Below are 24,250 nucleotides of genomic sequence, written 5' to 3'. Positions count from 1 at the left end.
GCGTTCCCCGCCCAGGGACGGGACTCACCGCCTCCTTCACTTTGTTGGCCAGGTTTGCAAACTCAGTGGAGTTCGGGTTCTCATAAGCATCCAGGAAGTTCTCATTTGTGATCCTCAGGTAGCCATTGAAGACCTTCTGGACCCGCATGTTCTGGTCTATGAGAGACCAGGGGAGGAGAGTGGTCAGAGCAAGTGACACCGCCCCCACCTGTCCCCCCACTGTCCACCAGCCGTCCTCAGCCACCCTGGGGGAGTGAGGCCAGGAGGGCTGAGTGGATAGGTGAGGCTGAGGCCGGCTTGGGCCAACCCAGGCAACTGCCACCACTCCCCACTCAGAGCGGGGAGGGGCGGGGACCGCGCCTAGGCCACGCCCTCTGCACCCGGCATTCTCTCCCTCTCGTCCACCACGGGGGCCCCTGCGCCTGTCCACGAGAGAGGAGGCCCGGCCGCCCCCGCCCACTCACACTGTAGGTGCCACACCAGGAGGCCGGCCGCGAGGGAGAGCGCGCAGACCCCGGTGAGCGCTGCCAGCAGCACCACCCAGCGCTTCGGGCCCCGCTTCTCCACCTTCCTGGCATTGTTGGCGGGCAGGAACTCCACACCTTCCTCGCAGCCATTCATGCTCTGGACAGAGAAATAAAAGCACGCCGCTCAGAAACTCTCCCAAGAGCCTCCCGGGCCCGGGAGGAACACACACGTCCTAAGGTCCCGCTTGGAGAAAGAAGCCAGGAGTGAGAAGAGCCGTGCGCATCCATGCACCCCAGCGTCTGCACAGCACCAGGCATGTATTGCCTGAGAGTTGTTGGTTTAAATAAAAATGAAACCAACAGCCTGTCTGAACCGGGTCACCGAGGCTCTCCCTGGAATGAATCATCTTTGACGCAGAAAGATGCCCGCCCGGCGCGGGGACAGCTCCTCGCAGGCAGCGGGCGGGGTGCAGGGAGTCCCACAGGGTTCCGCCCACCAGTCACCTGGGCGGGGAGCCTGCGGGCAGAGGGGAAGCAGGACCCCCAATCCTGGGGCCTTGCCCTGGCGCTGTTTAACCAGCCAAAAGCAGAAAGGCAGTAAACCTGGGCAGCTGTGGGACGAGCCGCTATGCTTCCAGTCCCGAGTGTCCCAGCGCAGGGTCTCAAGTCGAAATGAGAAAACTGGGTCCCTACTTGTAATCCACATCTGTGCTCAGACCCAGAGCGTGAAAAACAAACACAATTTCCAACAGGCAGGTTGGCAGCTTCCCAGGCTTTGTCCACTGGGGATACCCAGGAGGGGGGGGCATGAATACACACAGGGGCAGGCGGGCATGTCTACAGTGCTCAGCGACAGGCAGGCGAACCTTCCTGCCCTGCAGCGTACTGGATGGGCCTGCTCTGAATTCTGGGGAGGAGCTGCGCCCCTCCAGGCCTAACGGCCTCCAAAGGGTTTGTGACAAAAGCAATGCCCCCACGCCAAATTCCACAGGTGTGGCCATTTCTGACAGTTTGCAGATGTGGCTCTTCTGATGTTTACCTCACCAGAGGTAACCTCTGTAAGTGATGTGCTTGGACTGATATTTCCTGATTTATCACATTTAAGCTTTATCCATAACTCACCCTAGGAAAGATTCTCCCCAATTTCTAATTTTAGTTTCCTAATTTGTCATATTCTGACTTCATCCAATATCCACACAGAAGCACACCCTAAACACACCACGATAATCATAATGCAATACATGAATATATCAAATCAACACATTGCACACCTTAATATTATACAATATTAAATGTTAATTATATCTCAATGAAAAAAATTTTTTTAAAGGAAACACACCCCAGAAGTGACCACTTAAAGTGCTTCTTTCAAGCTGCTTGTTCTGGAATATGTCACCATTATTTCTAAATAATATGCAAGGACCACTATCTCTTAATTCATCTATTTAAAATACAATCAACTGACCTCCTATTATGATAATGCGGATTTTAATGTCCTTCCATCTCTCTCTCTCTTGCTCATTCTCCCAGTAGTTATAGGGCTAAAGTTTTAAGAAATTATATCCACACTCTATGTTTTCATTATTAGTCTTTGAAAATATTGCTCACTATTGGTTTCCTTTCCAGTACAATTTGTTTCTCCTGCTACAAATATTCATTTATTTGGGTTCCTTTTTAACATATATTCAAGGCTTTCCTTACAATTAAAAGCTCTGTAATACTCTTCTTTACCTTCTACATCCACTGTCCAATAACCTCTCATTTCACTTTCTCCCTGGGGGCCTCCCTCCTAGAGCCTCTGTCCTTCCCTGTAACAGGTGAGTGGGGCTACCTTCACCATCACCCTGGGAATTTCCTTTATCTCCCCCTTGTGTTAAAACCCCTATTTCCTGGTTCCTGTGTCTTCACCTCTCCTGGCTTACTTATGGTAATTAAGTAAGTAAGTATACACTGAACATGTACTTCAGTAGCTTCCTAAGAGGGAAATTTTTTGAAACTGCATGTATCTGAAAGTATCTTAATTCCTCACTCACATTATTTATAGTTTGGGTGGGTATAGGGCTATAGGTTTCAAATAATTTTCACTTAGAATTTCAAAGGCTCCATTGCTTTTTAGCTTCTAATTTTGTATTTGAGAAAGATGATAATAATATGAATACATTATTTTTTATTTATGATTTGTTATCTTTCTCTGAAAGTCTTGAGGATGTGCTTTGAATTGGGTCTTTAAATTTTATCATGCTGAGCTCTCTGCCTGCCCTCTGAATTTGGAAACTCATATCTTTTAGTCTGGGTAACTTCCTTATATTGTTTCTTAGATTGTATCCTCCCCTTCATTTTCTCTGATCTACTGAAAGTTCTACAGTTCCTATTATATGGATGCTCTACTTTACTCATCCTTTTTCTGCTACAATCCATTTCATTGCTTTTCTATGTTTGAGTTTTCATTCCTATTATGTTTTTCATTTCTGCTATCAAAAATTTTAATTTCAAGAATTCTTTCTTATTCTCTGCATTTTTCTCTTTCTTGTTCTCTGAATTTCGGAAGCAAAATCTTCTCTTCTTTATATTTCCATTGGGTACCTTTTCTCTGTTTTTGACTCTTTCATGTTGAAGTCTTTCCTGACGATGCTTGCTTGTTCAATAGTATATAGGAATGAGCTCCTAAAGGCTGTTTGGAAGCCCTGTGTGCATGGCTTGCCACAGGTGGCTTCACTGTAGGCCACAACTAAATGGCTAGCCAGATTTTTTTACTGGGCACTTTCAGCTGTTAGGCTATGCAGATCTTTTCTACGGGATGGCTTAGTTGCTCCAGAGAGTAATTTTCTAATCTCCTGAATGGAGTGATTTAAACCCAGCCATTAGCATTCAGAACATGTGAGAAAATATAACTTGGACTCTTTTGACCCCTTACTATAGTCTCACTCTTCACCTGGTGTCCTCAAGTCTGGAGAAATCCATTTCCCATCTTTTATGGGGGACTGATGGGGTAGGAGTATTTTTGTTGGGGACAGACAATTTTCCCACTCACACAGACAGGTGGGGATCTGGGGATTTCCAACCATGCCCTTCCCTCTCACAGCTCTATCTTCTGTAACACCTGAACCCAATTCCTGATCGTGGTAGAGGAGGTTATCCAAGAGATACTGGAAGAATATTTCCAAAAGCTAAAGAGAGATAAATTCAAAGGGGTCACTGAATGGTGAGAAGATTAATGAAAAGGCACATTTAATTAAATATATAACTAATATATAACTAAATACATTCATGATAAAATTTCAGAACACCAAGGATAAAGAGTAGACCCTCTTCTCCTCAATGTGGCTTTATTTTTCCTCTCTCATATTTTACATTTCTTTGTCATTTGGTTCTATCTGGGATTGTTTTGCTTTAACTTACTCTTATAACCCTCTATCAATATTTTAAATAGCTTCACCGAGGCATAATTGACCTAAACTGAACATATTTAAAGTGTACAGCTTGGGACATATATACACACCGAGGAAACCATCTCCCATTCCTCCCCGATTCCCTCTCCTGTCCCCAAGCACCCACTTCTCTGCTGCCTATCAGTAAAGATTGATTTGCTCTTTCTAGAACTTGTATGAATGGAATTATACAGTATGTACTCTTCATTGTCTGGCTTCTTTTACCAAGCACAATATTGTACAGTCAGCCTTTTTAATTGCAGCCATTCTAACAGAAGTATAGTGCTATCTCATTGTAGTTTTAAGTTGCTTTCTCCCAGTGACTAATGATGTTGAGCATCTTTTCATGTGCTGAATTGCCATCTGTTCAACTTCTTTGGTTAAGTGTTTTTTCAAAAATTTTCCCTAATTTTTTAAACTGGTTTGCTTACTTATTTTCCTATTATTGAGTTTTGAGAGTTTATATATATGCTGGATACAGATATATACTTTGCAAAGATTTTCTCCTCGTCTTGTGGCTTGTATTTTCAATCTCTTGACAGTGTCTTTTGAAGAACAGAAGCTTTCATTTGGTGAAGTCAAATATGTCAAGTTTTTCTTTTATGAATTGTGCCTTTGGTGTTGTACCTAATCTCTGCTACAAGCAACAAGGACTTCCTCCTGTTTTTTTTTTTTTCCAGTAGTTTTATAGTTTGAGGCTTTACATTTGGGTATATGATATATTTTGAATTAACTTTGTTATATGGTACAAGTATGGGTCAAAGTTCTTTCCTCGTTTCTTTCTTTCTTTTTGCATACAGATACCGAACTGTTCCACTACCATTTATTGCACAGACAATTCTTTCTCTAACAAATTGCTTTGCACCTTGTCAAAACCGGTTGTCCATATATTTGTTGGTCTACTTCTAGGCTCTATTCTGTTCCACTGATCTCTTTGTCTATCCTTATGCTAATAATATACTGTCTTCATCATTATAGCTTTGTTAAGTCAAAAAAGTTATTGAAATAGGTTACTAAGGCTGCAGGATACAAGATCGATATACAAACATAAATTTTATTTCTATATACTAACAATGACCAGTTGGAAACTGAAACTAAAAAATTACCATTTACAATAGCATCAACAACATGAAATACTTAGGGGAAAACTGGATAAAAGATACACAAGACCTGTACAGTGAAGAATAAAAAAGCATTGCTGAGAAAAATTTTTAAAGACCTCAGTACATAAATCAAGCATTATCCCATGCTCAGGGACTGGAAGACTCAATATGGTTAAGACATCTATTCTCCTCAAAATTTATCTATAGATTCAATAGTCTTGATCAAAATCTTGGTAGGTTTTCTAGAAAGTGATGAGCTGCTTCTGAAATTTGCATGGAAATGCAAAAGACTCTGAAAAAGGGGAACAAAACTGCAGAACTACTATCACCTGATCTCAAGACTTATTATAAAGGCAACGGATGTTTGCTTTTATTTTGAAAATCATAGATTTCATTTCCAAAAGTATGTTTTATTCTTGATGGTTTCTTTTTTGAGCAGCCTTTCTTATTTTATGAATGCCCTACCTTGCTGCTCTTTCATAAGATACTAACTAGATTTTTTTGTATTATCTTCAGAACTTTGCCTTTTTCTTTCAGGTCGTAGGTTTTTTTTTTTTTAATGTCCAATGGTCCTTGGTGGTCTAATCAGATTTAAAAATGAAAAAGTTGTAAGGCTTTATAGTAGGCCCTCTGAAAAGACTCTGTGTGTTTATATGTGCCAGAGGAAATAAAACAAAATGACAGTTTATCATGTTTATTTTCAATTTACAGAGTAATTTCACAACTATTTCCTTATCTGATCCTTACAACAATCCTGGAATCTTTCATGACTGGTGCCATCACCCCCATTCTATAGATTGGCAGGGAGAAAGGATGACTTTGCAAGATCACACAGCCACTCAGTGGCAGATGCAGATTTGATCCGGCTTTCTGCTTCCCAGTGTGATCAGTTTCCAGAACTCAAAGAGCAGGTAGGCAGGGAAATGAGAAAGCAAGCTCCTTGGGAGAGGGAAGGTGGCTGACAGCAGGGACAGTGAACCCCAGGGGTCACCCCCAGCCTTGCCATAGAGCAAGGCTGTCAGCAGTGGGACGGGCTCAATGACAGGGCCCTGGTCATCCCTGCAGTGTGAATTCTGGGGCTCCACTCAGCCCAGAAATGCTGTTTAATCAGTAACTACACTGCTGTCTTTTATAACCGTACTCTCGGCTCCATTTTCAGGCATATTAGAGATCATCTTGCCTAACTCTATTGATAAAGAAACTGAGGCTGAGAGAGAGGGAGTGACCTGTCCAAAGTCACAAAGGTAGTAAAGTGAGTAAAGCAGCACTGCTGGGACAGGAGCCACACCCTTCCAACCCCAGACGGGCTTTCAGGCATGCTCACGGTCCGCCAGCCTCCCGAGGAAGAGGTGGCAGGAGCTCCCACCCCTCAGGCTTAACTGTGTACATAACCATCTCGCTACACGTAACAAAGTCTCTGCAGGGCCACATAGCTGATGGAAGGGAATGTACGCCAGTGCCGGCTTTTACCTCTCCCTTCTCTCTTTCATAAAAGCAAACACATTTGCAGGTGCACCTACACAACCCAGGGCTGTGAAGCCAGGTGCTTTCTTACCACAAAACAGAGACAGGAGCCATAGAACTCTCTGATTCCCACCTGCTGCTAGAGTTGGATCCAGTCAGAGGCCCCAGAAACACAGGATGGGTCAAGGCCGGCTCAGACAAAGGAGTGAGGAAAGACTTCCCGGAGGACAGATGGGCGTGGAGGACTTGGGGTGCACACAGAGTGAAGACCAGGGCAGGATGAAGCAGGAGAGCCCCAGGAGCCGCTGCTGGGACGTCAGATTATTGCCATTCCCACCCAACTGCCTGGAGGGATAGAAGAGGCAGTGCTGAAATCCAGGAGGAGAGATGTACGCCCTCTGGAGAACACCACATCTCCTGTTGTTTCAACACTAGAGCAAGTGATCCATAGTCTCTCCAAGGCCAGTGGTCATCCAAAAAACTGATTTATACAAGGCATTTGATGATACAGGAGAGAACTGTGCAGTCACCTGATTCCCATTAAGAAACTCACCACTGCTGAAAGCTAACTGCTTGGTGCCCCAGTCAACCAAAGGATCCTACTTGAGAGGAACCTTCTCCTGGTTCCCCAAACACACATACTTCCAGACGGACTCCAAATTTTCAGGGCCCACTCTCCCCCTGGACCAGCAAATCCAAAGCCAGGAAGACGCCACTGGTAGCTCAGAGTGTGATCTTCACTAGAGAAAAGCAACTGGTAAGTGTTTATGTTTAGAAACACAAAAATATCCAAATATCTACACAAGGTTCCAATCACAGCAGAGTGGGGGGGTATAAATCTTCATGCCAGACTTTTTCTTTTTTAAAATACTGCTCCTCATTTGGCTATGGTTTGGTGCAATCTACTGGGAAGGCAGAGCATGAACCTGAGAACTGAAGAGGTCACGCAGAGTCCTGGAGACGCCATGAAAGGACATCACGTGACAACTGGCGATCTGCTTCTGCTGCTGAAGAGCAAGATGAAGGGGCAGAGGTGAGGACACTGGCTGGAGACACAGGTGTGATGCTCAGACCTCGATCTAGGACAAGAGTGGCTACCTTCATATGCCACTGCCACCTCTGCCACTGATTTGGTTCAGTGATTCAGTGTCCCACCAACAGATGGGATGGATTTCAGTTTCATGATGTCATTGTGGCCACCAAGGTCATGAGTACCATGAAATATCCCTGCGATTTTGTTCAAGCAAGAAAGGACAGTGTGAGCCTCTCCAAGGCTTTCCAAGGTGAGCAGACACTGTGCAGCAGACACTCACAGATGCCTTCCTTTGCAAGGAGAGAGACTCAGACAGCAGGGTCACTTCCCGATGCCAGTTCTGGCCAAAGTCCCCAAAAACACAGCATGGCTCGAGGCCACCTGAGATGACAGAACAAGGAATGACTTCCAAACACGAGGGCTGTATTTGTCATCCTGGGCAATGTTGAGCTCGGCAGAAGCACACAGCCTGCAGATGCCACAGATGAAACTGTAGAAACGCCTCTCTTTCAAGCTGCTGCTGCTGAAGGAACCCTGTCCACACAGAAGGGGCCTGTTTAGAGGGGCTCTCTCCAAACTCAGGCAGCTGTGGACAGAGAGCAGCCAGCCCATGCACAGGCTCCCAAGGGCAGGGACTGTACCCACCCTGCTGCCCACTGAAGTCTGGGCCCAGCACGGTGAACAACATAGAAGAGACATGGGATTTGTTCATCGCAAGATGATTGAAGGGACAAATAAGAAGGGAAAAGAAACCCACATGGGAATCCTGTGCCCACTCACCAACCTGGGGCAACTGATCCCACCAGAAGCCAGATTCTCAAAAAGCGGTGGATCCTGTTGATCAAACCACCCCAGCATTTCCCAGATTTGTCAGGTCATAAAGAATAACAGTAACAGGTGAGGCTAGTGGCCCAGCTCACCCTCTTCCCAGCACAATGGGAGTAACCAGCCGGGTCAAGTTGGAGTTTCAGTCAGCCTATTTTAAGTAACCACCCAGGACACGAGGTACCTGCTGTACAGGGCTGGACTTCACATCTGCACCTTGGAACCCTCCCATGATACGTTATAAACACCACCCGGAGTCCCTGACTGCCACCAGACTTCCTCAGAGGCACATACTCCCAGGCGAGGCCTGGTCAGCTGGTGGCCCCAAAGCCTCCTGCCTGTCTGCTGCCCAACCCTCTCACCCTTGCCCTTGACCCGTCACTGTCTACAGCTGCCCCCCCCCCCCGAAGAGGTAGCTGCTGGGAAGTGGGTGAGGCTGCAGAGCCCCGAGGAGGGTCCAGCATCACCTGTGGATGTGTGACCCCATGTGCCCTAGAAAGACAGAAGCTGACCCACGGCCAAGAGTTTCTGCTGGAGGAAATAAAAACTCTGCACACCTGGTCAGAGCAGGAAGAAAAACGGCCGCAGGGGCCTGACTCAGCCAACCGTGGGCACTCTGTCAGCACAGAAACCTGGCGGTTCTCGGCAGGCAGTACCTGACTCCGCAGGTCTCAGCCGTGTTCCCCCTCCCAGCCCCCCAGCAACCTGCACAGCCCAGGCCCCGCCCACACAGCTGTGGGACAGGGACCGCACACACCTGCACCGAGACCCTATAAGGGCACAAAGAACTGGGGTCCGGGGAGCAGCCACATACCCATCTCTTCTTGACCTTCAGAGGGGCTGGGGTGGATGTGGCCAAGGTGAGGGGCAGGCCTGAGAACCCTGAGCTACTGGGGCAAATAGCTCTCTGTGCCTCAGCTTTCCCCTCTAAATAGTGGGTTAATAACCCCTTGCAGCCTTCTAAGCAGAGGTGTTGTGAAACATAATTAGCTGATCCTGCTAATGACAGGGACCAACCTACTGTCTCCCTTCAATTTTGATTCCTCCACCCATCCATCTGCCCAAGCCAGGCCAGGCCCATTCCTCCCACCAGTCTGGTGGAGCAGCTGGAATTCAAGTTCAAACACTAAAATGAAAAAAAATAAAAATAAGCAGCCCAAGTCAGCGCTCCAAAATCTTACAACTACAGACTATTTACTGTTAAAAGAACATAAGGGATGTGAACATTCCCCAGGAATGGGTTGTTTTAATTTGTCTGATTTCCCTCAGACTGTTCAAGTTCAGTTGGACAATATCCACCATATCATAGATAAGTTTTCACAAATGCCTAAGGTGCCTTAATGGTTTTCTTGGTTTCACTGGAGATGGCTGGTAATTACAGGTATGCTTTGGTTATGTAACTATACTCCTATTATGTTAATGTGTGTGCGCAATTTAAGTAGTAGCTTAAAACCTATACATGCTGAAGTACTCTACAAGAAGATATGTCAAAGAAATAATCAATCTTCCCATGTTTTCTGCCGCCTGCTACTTCTATAGCTTTTCTTCTTCCTTCCTAATTACAACCCTTAAATAGAATTCGTGCCTCATATCAAATTTACCGAGTATCATAATTCTTCCAAGTGGTAAAGATACCTCAAGACAAATGCTGGGCATAGAAGCCACAGGGCATAAATATGCAAAGAAGTAAAAAGCTAACCATTTCAAACAATAAGGCTTCTCTCTCACTCACCAACTTTACATTTCCCTGTATGGCCCCGGAAGATGACTGGTTAGCCAGAGACGGGTAAGATTCCTCAAGGGAGGAACAACCTAAGACAGGCACAGTCGCAGGGGGGCTATCAGGTGAGAAATTGGGGATCAACAGAGGTGAGGCTTAGGACCTCACCCCCCCTGTTCTGAGAGAAATCTTCTGCATACGTGGATGTTTTATTGCCCTTGTCTAGCTTGGATTAACACATAGTCTACAGGCACACACCTGATCATCTACATTTGCTCCCTTACAACACTAAACTATGTTTCCTACCTTTATCTTGTATCTATCTACCACTTCAGCATTTTATTAAAAATAATAATAAAGAGAGAAATGTGGTATCCACATATAAATCAAGTATAAAAATCAAATGAGTATTCATATTTGAACTGACTGTTTAGAGTTCATAATGCATGAGCAAAACCGAAAGCTTCTGTGATGACTGCCCTTGTACTGTTCACTATGTAACTTATTCACTATGTAAGAATTTGTTCTCCATGTAAGAACTTGTTTGTTATGCCTCAGAGGATTGGAGACTGACGAAAATTAGGCTTGGGGTGGATTAATGATTGTGCATTGAGCATTGACTCCCCTATACAGAATTTTATTGTTGTTAACAACCATTTGATCAATAAATATGAGAGATGCCCTCACACACACACACAAAAAAAAGTACAGACTTCCAATGGTAAAATAAATAAGTAACCGGGATGTAATGTATAGCATAAGGAATATAGTCAAGATATTGTAACAGCTTGGTAGGGTGATAGCTGGAACCTAGAATTATCATGTATATAAATGTTGAATCACTGTGTTGTACACCTGAAACTAATGTAATGTAATACTGTGCGTCAACTACCCTTCAATAAAAAATAATTATCTACAAAAAAATAAATAAATAAATAAGCAGCCCAAGTCTACCATGCAGACCTCAAAGGGCCAGGCAGGAGCAGACCTGTGGTCTAACCCCAGGGAGCCACAAGCCAAGGCCAGCCTGGGTCCTGCGGAAAGCGACAGGAAGGGCTCGGCTCCTGGCCCCCTGGTTCCTGTTCCCCTTCCCGTCCATCCCCCCATCCCCGCCCCCACCCCCAGGAAGGCAGGGATAGCCTGGCGGGGCCTCTCCACCCACTCACGGCACAGAGGCAACTAACTGAGCCAGCAAAGCCATGAGTGTGCCTGGCCATGTCTATTCTCTGCGCCTCCGTTTACATATCACTTCTGAAACATTTCTTGGAACAATTTTTTGCAGAACCTCAAAACAGTAACACAATAAACAGACTGGCTCAAGTAGCAGCAGGACCCAGAGGGCCTCCAGACTACTCCTCGAGACACTGTCCCAAAAAGACTGTGACAGGTTTCAAAACCACCGAGTCAGATGATGCCTGATGCACAGGTGCCCTGGAAGCTGCCAGGAAAGGGGGCTGCGCCAGGACCAGGGCCTGGAGGCTCTTGGGACACCCAGGCTCCTGGGGGCCACCCATCATCCCTGTGCCTCCCAGCTCTGTGAGGGGGCGAAGGCCACACAAACAGAATCAGCATTTTTGTGCATCTGTGTGCCGGCATTAGGCACATTTAATATATATTATCTCTAATCCTCACAAGTAGCTTTCATTTTCAGATACGGAAATGGGTTAAAGGAGGGTAACTTATCAGAAAGCTAGAAAGTAGCAGGGCTGAATCTCAGACCCAAATCCAACTCCAAAGCCAGTGTCCCTCTCAGGTGACAGCCATCACTGCCCCTTCTTCCCAGGGTTACAGACAAGCAACCTGGAGCTCGGGGCTGAACTGCTGTCAGGAGCACCCTGCAAACTCCACCTGCGAGAAAACCTACTTCATGGGCTAAGGATGTGGACTTTCACCCACTCCACACTGGTCTAGGGTGCTGACACCCCCACCTCTGGCCTTGTGCCAGCCAGGAGGCCCCCAAACCTGGAGAGAAGCAGGAAGCTGGTCCCATCCTGCCCACTGAGAAGGTCTCAGCCCCCGTGAACACCGACCAAACCTGCCTGCCCTTGGGGACACAGACCAGGGCCAGGCCCCTCCTCCGACCGTCAACCCACAGTACTACCTCCTGGGACCTCACCTCTCTCACGACCTGCACCCCTACTTGGCATCAGCGATACCCGCTGCCATGCTTGCACAGACCAGGCAGTCCTGGGAGGTGAGGGACCCTCCCTTCTTCTTTGTACTGCTCCACCCCAGCCCCCTGTACCCTTAACTTTGCCCACTAGATTGCTGATTAATTGATTGAGAGACTTCTCTCTCCATAGCCAGACTTAAGTAGCCACACAGGGCAAGCTGGGATGTGGGCAAGCCACACATCCAGGCCAGTAGCCTCAGAAACTAAACGAGAGAAGTGGGAGGTGAAGGTGGCACCAGGTAACTGCTTTTTGTTCTTTTCTCAGCTTTGCAGTGACCCACATTCTGATTTCACTGCCTAGTGCTCTTTTTAATTACTGGAATTTTTAATTAAGATCACTGCAGATAAACATGAGGTTGTAAGAAATAATACCAAGAGAGCCCATGTACATTTTGCACAGTTTCCTGCAATGGTAACATCTCGAACAACTGCATTTTAATACTTCAATATTTATATAACCCACTAATCTAGGTTTCCCATTTTACTTATACTCACTCCTGTGTGCGAGTATTAAGTTCCACACAATTGTATCAATGGTGTAGTTTCCTGTATCCACCTGCAAAATCAAAAATCTCAGAGTTCCGACACAATGATCCCTCCTGCCGCCTGCCTGTAGCCACGCCCACCTCCCTCTGCCCCCTCCACTGACCTCTCCGCCAGTTCTAGAGTTCTCATTTCAAAAACGTTATATAAATGCATCACCAGTATGCAATCTTTGGGGTTTGCTGGCTTTTTTCCCTCCCCAAAATTTCCTGGAGAATCTTTTGACTTATCACATGCACCAACAGTTTGTTCCTTTTCATGCTAAGCAGTATTCCACAGCACTCGGGGTCCACAGTCTGCTTAACTGGTTTTAACAGCTGCCTTGGTGGACCCAGGGATCTGCTGAAGTTGTGGAAAAACCCCAAGCCCACTCGCCTCCTGGAATTACTAGATTCTCAAAACACCTCCTCCTCCCTGCTAGGCATGTTAATGGCTTGGGTGAAAGGACTGAATTTGCAAACAGGAAAGCACCGGCACCCGGAGGCCAGGTGGCCACTCTTACAAATCAGAATCTCTGTGCTGAAAGTAAAAGGATAGAAGAGAGAAGGGGAACACAGAACCCTGTTCTTGGAATTGGAATCTTAGAGCTGAGACAGAATTTAGAGGCCACCCAGCGCCCATCCTCCCAGATATCCTTTCTGAGGGAAGTGCCGATAGGAGGAAGCTCTTCTTTGCTCCCAAATCCAATCAGCATCACAATAAACCCTGTCCATTAGCACTGCAATAGAGCCAGCCCAATCTCTCCAGCTCCGGGCGGCCCCAGAAATGCTCCAGACAGCAATCAAGCTGAGCTGGCTCTTTCTCTGGCTACACATGCCCAACTCAGTCAAAGTATTTGCGAAAACCCTGGCCATCTCATTCAACATCACAGTATGCAATATGCCCGTTAAAATACAGTACCCAGAATTCAAGAGCAAAACCTAATCTGGCCCAACGAGCGTGGTCTCCCTGGGGGCTGTTGGTCAATTACCTCCCTCATCCTGATGGCCCTATTAACTGTCCAATAATACATTCAATTAGCATACAAAAATAATAAAAATAAAGAATAAAAATAAGCAGTGATAGATCCACTTGATGAAACCTCTGCAGCAATCAAAAATGGTTTTGCAAAACGTAGGAATAACATAGAGAAACTCAGATACAATGTTAAATGAAAAGCAAATCAGAAAGCACATGAGCACCTCCCACCCTCCCGAACTCAGCTCAGGTGTCTCCTCTGAGAAGTTCCCAAGAAAGGTCCCTCTCAGTCACAGGGGACATGGAAGGGGACACAGAGAGGGGAGGGGCTGCGTCTTGCTCCACACTGCTAGCCGGGGTTAAGAGATTTAACAAATGTCTAATGAATTAATTAATTACAACCATGTCTTCAGCTGCAGAATTGGAATTACATTATGATTCCATTTTGAGGAGAATACATGTCACATATATTTTACTATCCACGTAAGTATCCATTTATGCATTGAAGACTTATGGCAGAATAAAAGCATTTATAAGCCTTATAAAATCTGGGGAGAGAATTTCAGAGGAGTTTCACTTTCCCCTTTGTATATTTCTGTATTGCTTGACTTAAAAAAAAAAATCTCCCTAACTTCTGTGCTCAGAAAAAGAAGAGTAACTTTTTATTACAAAACAGGTACAGGCAATACCAAATCATTCAAATACCTCTCTTATAAATTATAAAAATACTTTCCCCCATTTTTTAATTATATTTATCTGAGTTATCCAAATGTTCTCTAAATATATACATATTAGCCTTTCAAATAATAATTTTAAAAAGCATAACCAAATAGAAATACAGAGAAGGCAGGAATTTACATTTTAGGGAGCCATACAACATGCCTGGCTTTTGCTGAGCTTGCTGTTGACCCAAAATCCTGCAACTATTGTGGTGCCCCACCTGCTCCTCATCTCCCGGGGCTCCTCACCTCCCAAGAGAGGGAGGGAGGTGGGATTTCGTTCCCATTGTTGCGAAGTGCGGTAAGCAGAGCTGGTTCTCCTAACACAGATGGACACCGTTCTGCTCTTGGCAGCCATCATGCAGGCTGTCCGGGGCCTTCTGACTCATAATTAAGTCATCCAAATTACTGGCCTTTCCCAACCGGTTGGGTGTCACCTACAAAGCTGATAAGCAAATGCTCCAAGACCTCCTCTGACTTGCTAGTAAATAAGAAATAGCACAGAACTCAAGCAGGAGCCTAGAGCAGCCCACGGCCACACTGCCCAGAGTGACTCAGTTCCATGAATGGACCCTCTTAGGCACAGCTGTTCAGTCAGACACAAACCTACCAGACTTTCCTGTCCTCTGGCCCCCAGGCCTCCATCATGCCCAGCAGACAGAAGACTGATAGCATGCAAGACTGTACGTGCACAACAAACCAGATAAAAACATGCACGTGACAAAGAGAGCAAAGGAGGATGAAGTGTAAACAACCTGATTCACTGACTTGGGTAGGTGAGTTTTTTTCATTTTAAAATTTCAATTATTATTTTTAATCATATGTACGATAAATAAAGACACATTTTGTTCAAAGCCTTGTTGAAATTAATCTCCAGCTGGTCTCCTGGTCCACCAGATGTAACATCGAAAGGGGAAGCCAGATGAGTGTGGTATGATAAATTTTTAGTGGACTTGTGTTGGTGTGTGGTGCCCACCACACTTGGTTCAGTGGTGTGTTCTAGGGCTTTGCTGGGGATAATCATCAATCCCTATTGTCTTGGGCATGCAACTATATTTGTATTTTGCAGCTAAGATCTCAAGCTCTGAAGTTGTACTGATGTAAATTTGAACTCTTGTTCTATCTCTACCTGCCTTTGGGCCATTATGCAAACCTTTTGGGCCTCAGTATTCTCATCTGTAAACTAGGCGGTTTTTTAAATTTTTTATTAAGGTATGATTGATATATACTCTTATGAAGCTTTCACATGAAAAAACAATGTGGTTACTACATTCACCCACATTATCAAGTCCCCACCCACACCCCAATACAGTCACTGTCCATCAGTGCAGCAAGTTGCCAGAGATCCACTATGTCCCTTCTCTGTGATACACTGTTCTCCCCATGATCCCCCACACCATGTGTACTAAACATAATACCCCTCAGTCCCCTTCTCCCTCCCTCCCCACCCACCCTTCCACACCCCTCCCCTTTGGTAACCACTAGTTCATTCTTGGAGTCTCTGGGTCTGCTGACTAAGCATTTTTTTTTTCATATAGTTGCTGTGAGGATAATAGTAATAATAATAACACGAAGAGGTGCAATCCATGGTATATGCTTAATAAATGCTAGCAAGGACTATTCATACTCTGAACACTCCAGTAGCAAGTGTACAAGGTCAGAAGCAACACCTTTGGGCCCTGGGCTCCCAGGGGGCTCGGTCACACTATCACTCTTTCTCCAAGAACAGACTCTCTCTTAAGAGGGACATGAGCCCTGGGAAGAACGACAGACCAGAGAAGGAACTCACACCAGAGAGACTCCAGGACCACAGGGCCACCAGCCACAGCACAGGCAGGCCCCAGGGGAATCTGAGAGGCTGGGAGACGGCAGCTGTAATGACAGGGCCAAGTGGCCCTGGGCAGGTTCCCCTCAGGCGGGTCCCACAGGTAGTGGATAGCTTGGGCTTCTCACTCAGGCAGCTATCAAGCAAGGGCTGTCTTCTCTCAAGCCTCATTTTCCCCATATCTTACAGGGGAGCCATGAACTACCAGGTCTTCCCAGGATCAGGGAGAAGGGAAGGTCCCAGAGACGGCAGGCTCCCTGTATATTTGCTGCACCTGTGAGTCCCCACCAAGATAACAATCTTAGTTTCCCATGCTTATCACCTTCCCTGCTCTCTCCTCAGCCCTGCACACACCTGCCCAGCACATGCTCAAGAAAACCAGGAAAGAAGGAAGTTTGTTTAAAGTTTGGTTTTGTAGGGGGGGGGGGGGGAAGATGAGAGGGAGGAAGCAATGAGTAGCCTGTGGTCACACATGTTTCCTTTTCATGGAAGGGCCTTTCTCACAGAAGCTGTGAGGTCAGCGCCCACGACAACCCGGGTTCTCTGCCTCCTCTCCTGTACCCTGTTACCACTGCATTATCTTACTGTTTGTCTCAAGCCTCTTCCAGCTCAGAAACTGAAACTGTGATTTGTACACCACACTGCAGCTTACAGAGGGCTCCCTTTAAATCCTTGCAGCAAACCTGGAACACATGTCATCCCCATTTTATAGCCACAGAAACTGAGGCTTGAGAGATGAGGCAACACGTCTGAGATCACCTGGCAGGAAGTCAGCAGCACCAGGTCGCAGCTCCATGCTGGGCACTCCTGCCACCACATCACAGACGGCCGCTCACCCACCTCCCCTTCCCAGGCTCTTCAAGCCCAAGAGAGATGCCCCTCCTAAGTGCCCACCTGGGCTTCTCCAGAACCTAGCCCTTTTATACATATAGAATATAATTCCCTGTATCCCACACTACAGGTGGTGGTCCCTGAAGGCAAAGACTGGGTGTCTGGGGTCTTTCACAGCATTACTCCCCAGCTCCTGCACATAGTCCCTCACCCAACCATCTGTTAGGGTGCCTAACAGATATTGCTACGTGGATGAGTGTATGTTCAGCCAATTAACAAGGAGACAACTCTGGATGGCCACAGCTGTACAACCTAGTTCCCACAACCTCTGATTCCCAGTCTTGGTCTCCATATGACCCTGGATACTGAGTCTTACCTGGGGCACTCTTGACCTGAGAAGGAACCAGTGGGTGTCAAAGCAGTCTCACGGCCACCATTAAATATTCAACAGCGGTCAAGACACTCAGTGAGGCAGGCTTATCAGTCCTTGTTAGTGACCTGGATAACCAGCATCTGTACACGGGCTCTCATGCAGGGAGGCACACAGGATCCCCAGACACGATGCGTGCATCAGAGCCCCAGAGACGGTGGGGAACACAGAACGGCCACTTCCTGCTTGATGGAAACAGGTGGGGGTGGGGCCAGAGTCATCAGCTTTGGGAAGGATGAAACCCTATACAAGCACCACAGACAGAACCTTCCTCTGTCCATGCAGAGAGGGAAGTAACCAGGAACAAGGAACTCAAAAGCACAGTGCCCTGTGGGGCCTGGTGGGGCCTGGCCAGGCTCTGCTGAGCAAACCCAGGGGCAGCAGCTGCACCTCCTGGTCAGGGAACAAGTCAAGGCAGAGGCTGTGGACGCTGACTGCAAACACCACAAGGTAATCCAGGGAGTGAGATTTCTGGTAAGGCGTGGAGTGGGTAGGGATATCTGAAGACTTCTTACAGCAGCAGAAATGAGCCCTAGGCACGGCAGGTTACTTCCTTCAGGACACTGCGTCACTTCTAATTTTTGTACATCTCCTAGCATTGCTCTCAAGACTGTACATTTCTTACAGGAAACAACCATATCTTATTTCTCTTTGAGAGCCTCCTCTCCAACAGCACCAGGCCTCGGACTAGGTACAAAGCTGGTTCCAAGGAGCCCGGCAGGAGGAAAGACAAAGAGTGATCCACTGGCAGGGCAGATCGCGGAAGGAGAAGGGGAAGGAAGAGCTGGGTGGCGTGGAGAATGGATGAGCTTCCAGAAGATGAGAAAATGAGCAGGGACCCAGCGGGGAAAAAGCAAGGCTTGCAGGTGACAAGCGACGTCAGTTAGCTGAAGGAGCTCAGAGAAGAGTGTGGTGGACCTCAGGCTGGCACCCGACAGGGCAGTGAGCGGACAGGGGGGAAGCCCCAGCTCTCAAACACGAGCAGCAGAGAGCCCCAGAAAGGGAAGTCGGGAAGACGCGCAGTCCAGAAATAACAAATAACAGACAGCAGGCACCTCTCCTCTGCTTAGGAGGCAGGAGTCTAGAGCCCCAGCAGGCAGTTATCGAGGACTCATAAACACAGCAATTACAGAAAGGGAAACAGAAGGCGTCCATCCTCTTGAAGGTGGACCTGCCTCAAGCAGGGCCCAGGCCCAGCGGGAACACAGCCCAACCCTCCAGGCTGCTGCTCAGTCCCCACTTCCTCCTCACAAGAAGTGAAAAAGTGGAGAAAACAAGAGGGTCCAGCCTCAGTTGCTCTTTGTGGATTGGCTGACCACTGCGGCCCTAGAGCCTGGTCTCTGCAAGTTCCCTAAGTCAAGAAACTGCTTAGAGAGAAGGAATCAATTTCCGAGCTCCCCAGCCTGGCCTGACAGGGGAGCCACGGCCCCAGTGTGGGGCAGCAGAGGAGGTCATGGGATCCAGGACCTGGGAGAATGTGAGCACCAGCAGAGCAAGATAGCCCATCACCTGCCCAGTGGCCAAGCCACTCCGGAATCAGCCCCTGCCTCTCAGCACCCACTTGTGCCAGCTGTGACCTGCTGGGTGCTGGCCTTCCATGAATTCTGGGGTCCCCTTGGGGCAGAGGGGTGGAAACTGGCTGCTAGTTCTGCTGGGGCACTGCCACCCAGGTGTGTCTTTCAATAAGGTAACTAAGAACCATTCCCAATGCTACACTGAGATTTACTTAGGTCTTTCAAGGGATCTCATTGTTACTTCCACCAAACAAGAGCTTCCAGCTTCAGTATCTTCCAGAGGCTCAAGTCACACGTTTCCACATCCTTTCCTGCACAGTCACCTTCCCAAAGAGCTCCATCCCGTCTTGGAGAAGCCCAGGCAAACTCACCCCTGTGGTCCTTAGCCCCAGGCTCTCTGGCAACCAAAGCTCTGGTCTCCAGTTGCCCTCTGCAAAGGTCCCAAAGTGCCTCTGGCCAGGAAGAAGAAAAACTTCCCGCAGCGGCCAAGGAGGGCCCCCTGGAAACCTCCATTCCCCAGCCGAAATCACCCCACCCCACGACTCCGCCCCTGGTTCCTGCCAGATGTGTGCTACTGATGAGGAGTCAATGGAGAGACCTGAGAGAGCCCTTTCTCCAAGTCAGGCTAAGGACTGAGGGACAGGAAGGCCAGAGGCGAGATGCAGCGTCTCCAAGGACCTGAGAGTTCCCGCCTTCATCGTGGCCGGCGCGCGGTGGGCTGGTACCAAAGGTCTGGCCAGGCACCTGCCGAACCGGAAATTCCACCTGCCAGGCCAGCGCCCGGGCCACAAATGGGCAATGGAGCGGTTCCATTTGCCAAAACAAAGCGCGGCGCTGCAGGGGCCGGGGGGCCTCGGCGCCCTCTCGGAGTGGGCGGCTCTGGGCCACCCCGGTGTCCTTCCCGACCGTGACGACGCCCGCACCCTGGCCGCCAGTCTGGCTGCCCCACGCCTCACCCACCTCGGGCCGCGCGCTGTACTTGAGTCCCGTGCCGAAGTCCTTGGAGCCCCCTTCGCCCTTGCGGGCCTGGCTGCTCTTCATGGTTTCGGTGGCCGGCCGTCGGTTTCAGAGGCGTCGTCCAAGCGGGCGGCTGGTTCCCATCGCCGTCGGGACGCACGGGGCGCGGGGGCGACACCGGGAACGCGGGGGACACTGGGGACGCGGAGGGCGCGGGGGCGACACCGGGGGCGCCGGGGCTCGGGGTCGTCCGCGGTGGGAGGAGGGCGTGGGGCGGGCCCGGGACTCCGGGGTCGCGGGGCTCGCCGGGGACCCTGGGGCGGCGGGGTCCGCCGGGGACGCGGGGCGGGCCGAGCTCTGGGGCAGGTCCAGCCGCGGTCGCGCTGCCGCCCGGCCTTCCTGCCCCGCGCAGGTAGTTTCAGGGTGTGGCCTCCGCGGGCCCGCCCCGCCGCCCGGCGCCTCTCCCGGCCCGCCGCCCCTTTGCCGCGCCCGCCTTCCGGGAGCTCCCAGGAGCCTCCCCCCGGCCAAGGAGAACAGGAGGCCCCGCGCCGGAGGGTGACGGAGCAGTAGGGGTCGGCGACCTGCCTGTGGTGGCCGTTAGCACCACCCGGCCCGCACACGACAGGCCCTCGGTAAGCGCCTGGCTACAGTCAACCAACCTGCGCTCTTCCTCTCCAAAAAAGCGGCCGTTTCGGCTGCAAGACGACCTGCTACACTGCTAGGTCTCAGTTACAACCCCTCCACACCCGAACGCCAGAACCGCCCTTGACCCCGCCTCCCTCTCCGGCCCCTGCCCCCCTCCGCCGCCGCAGGGCCCGTAGCTGCCCCTTCGCCCTTGGTGGCCCGTGCTGGGTGGCCTGCGCCCAGCTCTCCCGGGGAGGTCGCCAGAGACCTGAGTTGTTCAACCAGATAACCGCCTATCTGTTCCCAGTATCCTTCACCCTCTTGCAGCCTCTGATACCACTTGATCCCGTCCTCAAATGCCTGGATTCTGATCCTACCTTCTAGCCCTTAAATGTTCTCTCTTCAGTTTCCTCCCTTTTTTCTCTACCCTTTCCTGGCCACTCTTCTCATCTGGTGTCTTCAAATAGGCCAATCTCTGCCTTCCTAGCATTGACATCATGAAGGAGTGCCAATTTTGCACTAACAGTTGCTTGGGAACCTCCCCACTTTTGTGTTCTCCTGGTATTGCATAGTCAACAAATATTACTGGGCCCAGGTTATATGCTAGGCACTGTTCCAGGGCTGGGAAACAAGTACACAAAATAAAGACCCCTGCTTTGCAATCAACAAGCCTCAAACTTCCTTCCCAGACTTGTCCATCGTCCATTGTTCCCTGATTATAATAGCCACATTCTCCTAGGCCCAAATCTTGGAATCATCTTTGACTCTCCACCTCCCTTACATCTCATATCTAATTAGTTCCAAACCTGGTCAAGTCTTTCTCTCGAGTAGCTGAAATGTGTAGCCTTTTCTTTCCTCCCCATTTAGAAGACCCCTATTCCAGCCCTCATCACGCTTTGCCTGGATTTGTGTAAGAAGCAAATAGATCTCCTGTCTCTGCCGCCCTTTGGTCTCTACTGCAGACAGCAGTCAGGTTACACTTCCTAAACCACCACTTCTTTAAAACCTTAAGTGTCTCCTGGAACAAATCCAACTTCTTTAGCATGCTTTCACAATGTGACCTCTCAGCCTTTGCAAATCTGCCTCCCAGCTTTCCTGTTCAGACCCCTTCTCTGCATCCTTATTTTTCCAACATTTGCACCTTTCCTAATGCTTATCATCCACTGAGAAGCCCTTCTCCTTCACACTCATCTCTGCATATTGGGAGAAAGTCACTCACACTGGTCATTCACCGAGTGTTGTTCTCCAAGTGTTTCTAGCTCCCTACCTTCTGGGTAGAGGCTAGAATTGCACTGCCTCCCCTTTGAAGGCAGTGTAGCTATATGGCTAGTTATGGACCAGGAAATGCCAATGAGGAGATACACATCACATCCAGGTAGGAGCATAAGGAGGCAGTGCCCAATTCCCACATTCCATGACCCTAAGTGGCTGCAATGAGCAGAGACTCCTGCTGACAAGCATTGGATATGTAGCATGAATGGAAGTCAGCTGTGGGGATGGTAAGCCACTGAGAGTTGAGGGGTGTTCATTATCACAGCAAACCTAGACCATCCTGACTGATTTGCTACCTCCTCCATGAGATCTTCCTTCCCTCTAAACCAGAACTAGGTCTGTTGTGGGTTGTGGAATTTATCACCTATTCTTTGCATTTCTGTTAGTGTTTTACTCACCTTTCAGTCCTCAGAGCCTAGTACACTGACTAGCATAATAAGTCATGCCAATTTAATAAACAGAAAATAAATCTGCCACCTTCCATCATCTAAAGCCTTCCAAAGCTAAATCGAAGATACCAAAAAATAATTTTCTGTATACTGGGACAAAGCTACCTAGGTACTATATCGGTACTACTTTTACCAATAACAATTGGTAAGCTTTCAATTAGTGTGGATGATTAAAAGTAAGCCAGATCTGAGGTGACATAAATGAGATTCACTCATGGCACTAAAACCTGCCTCTTTGCTGCAAAAGCAATGTCACACGGTCTCCTGGATTCCTGGAGCATCGTCTTTTATCACACGGAGCTAACAAATGCCTTGCACACAGAAGGCTGTCAGCGCAATCATGTGAATGCAATACTCATGCCGTGAATTTACTGTGGGCTCCAGATTAAGAGGAAGCCATGCAGGCTCAGACCCTTCCCCCGTGATCATTGTGTCATGTCAGCTCACCGAGGGCATGCTATGTGTGTGATGCAGGAGGAAGTGTAACCATATGTCATTACATTAAATCCATTTGGTTTAATCCTCATAAAATTATGATGTGTGAGGTGAGTGCTTTTATTCCTAAATTATAAGTGAAGAAACTCCAGAGCAGAAGCCTCAAGGATACAGCCAGGTTCTCACACTCCTAAGGGATAAATCCAGACTCAAACCCAGGTCAGCCTGGAGCCCAAGCCATTTGTCTACTGCAGTGACCAATGCACACAGTGTCCAAGGTCATCCCTCCTTGTCCCCAAACACTCCCTCTCCAAAACTGTCATCTCTTAAGTCCTCCTCTTCCTGACCCCAGGATTCTGTCTGCAGGCAGAAGGCAGGTTTCTGTCCCAGACTTTTTTAGAAGGCCTCTCCAAACAGCTCCAGTGTCCTTGGGACAGAGCCACCTTAGCAGGTATACAAGCATGGACCTGACCACAGGCTACAGGACACTGGCTTCCTGGCACTAACTGTGAGTGAGTAGGGCCACATCAGGGAGACCAGCTCCAGTTTAAAATCACAGAGCTCTTTCTGCCCGGATGGTGAGAACAGGGCCAACCCAGCTGAAGCCAACTGTCCAGGCCTGCAGGCAGTCCCAGTTCTGCCAGGAGACATCTGCAAACAAGAGGTGTCAAGAGCCTTAGAATGAACCTGCTGTGGTGCTGTCACCATGAATGTGTCTAAATCTTCTGGAGTAACAGTGTTTGTATGTGTGGCAGCTGGTGGCACTTATGTGTTGTGCTGGTATAGCTCTAGCACTTCCTGGGACAGGGAAAATGCACCTTTGCAATACTGGTTGTTTGGCAGCCTCGCAGTGGCTCTGCCTGTCCCCACATGCCCTGCCAGCCTCTGGCCTTACAGCACTTGCCGTGGCCTGGAATCCCCACCCACTGTTCCTCCGTCTCCCAGGAAATCAAATCCAGCTAAAACGTCACTGTTGTGGAACTCTCTCCAGGCATAATTTACTCTTCTTCTCCCGTTCCCCCAAAATTGGTACCTTCCTCAATTAGAGGATTGTGTTCTTGGTCCACATAAGCACTCTCTAAATGGAATTGCAAGAAAGGATGAGTGATGACAGTGTACACAGCTGATGAGCATGTCAGTACACTGAGCTATTGTGCAAGCTTCTGCTCCAGGGTTTCTTCACTTATAATTTAGGAATAAAATCACTCACCTCACACATCATAATTTTATGATTAAAACAAATGGATTTAATGTAATGACATATTGTTACACATCCTCCTGCATCACACACATAGCATGCCCTTGGTGAGCTGACATTGCACAATGATCACGGGGGACGGGTCAGACCCTGCATGGCTTCCTCTTAATCTGGAGCCCACAGTAAATTCACAGCATGTGTATTGCATTCACATGATTGTACTGACAGCCTTCTGAATGCAAGTCATTTGTTACCTCCATGCAATAAAAGATGATGCTCCAGG

The 24,250-nt window shown here is 48.3% G+C and overlaps 1 protein-coding gene across 1 annotated transcript in view; it reads right to left on the bottom strand.

Moving 5' to 3' along the window:
* Window positions 1–20,751, bottom strand: part of ST14 (ST14 transmembrane serine protease matriptase) — a 36,363-nt gene extending 15,612 nt beyond the window's left edge. The window contains exons 1-3 of the mRNA XM_036930258.2: window positions 19,993–20,751; window positions 465–624; window positions 29–156 (exon numbers count right to left, since the gene is read on the bottom strand). Coding sequence (XP_036786153.2) covers window positions 29–156; window positions 465–624; window positions 19,993–20,073 — 369 coding nt within the window. The 5' untranslated portion in view covers window positions 20,074–20,751. The remainder of the gene's footprint in view (window positions 1–28; window positions 157–464; window positions 625–19,992) is intronic.
* Window positions 20,752–24,250: the final 3,499 nt, after the last annotated feature.

This window comes from Manis pentadactyla, chromosome 13 (genome assembly GCF_030020395.1).
Source record: "Manis pentadactyla isolate mManPen7 chromosome 13, mManPen7.hap1, whole genome shotgun sequence".
Lineage (NCBI taxonomy): Eukaryota > Metazoa > Chordata > Mammalia > Pholidota > Manidae > Manis > Manis pentadactyla.
Note: the sequence above shows the minus strand (reverse complement) of the source record. Positions and strands in the feature narration are given on the sequence as shown.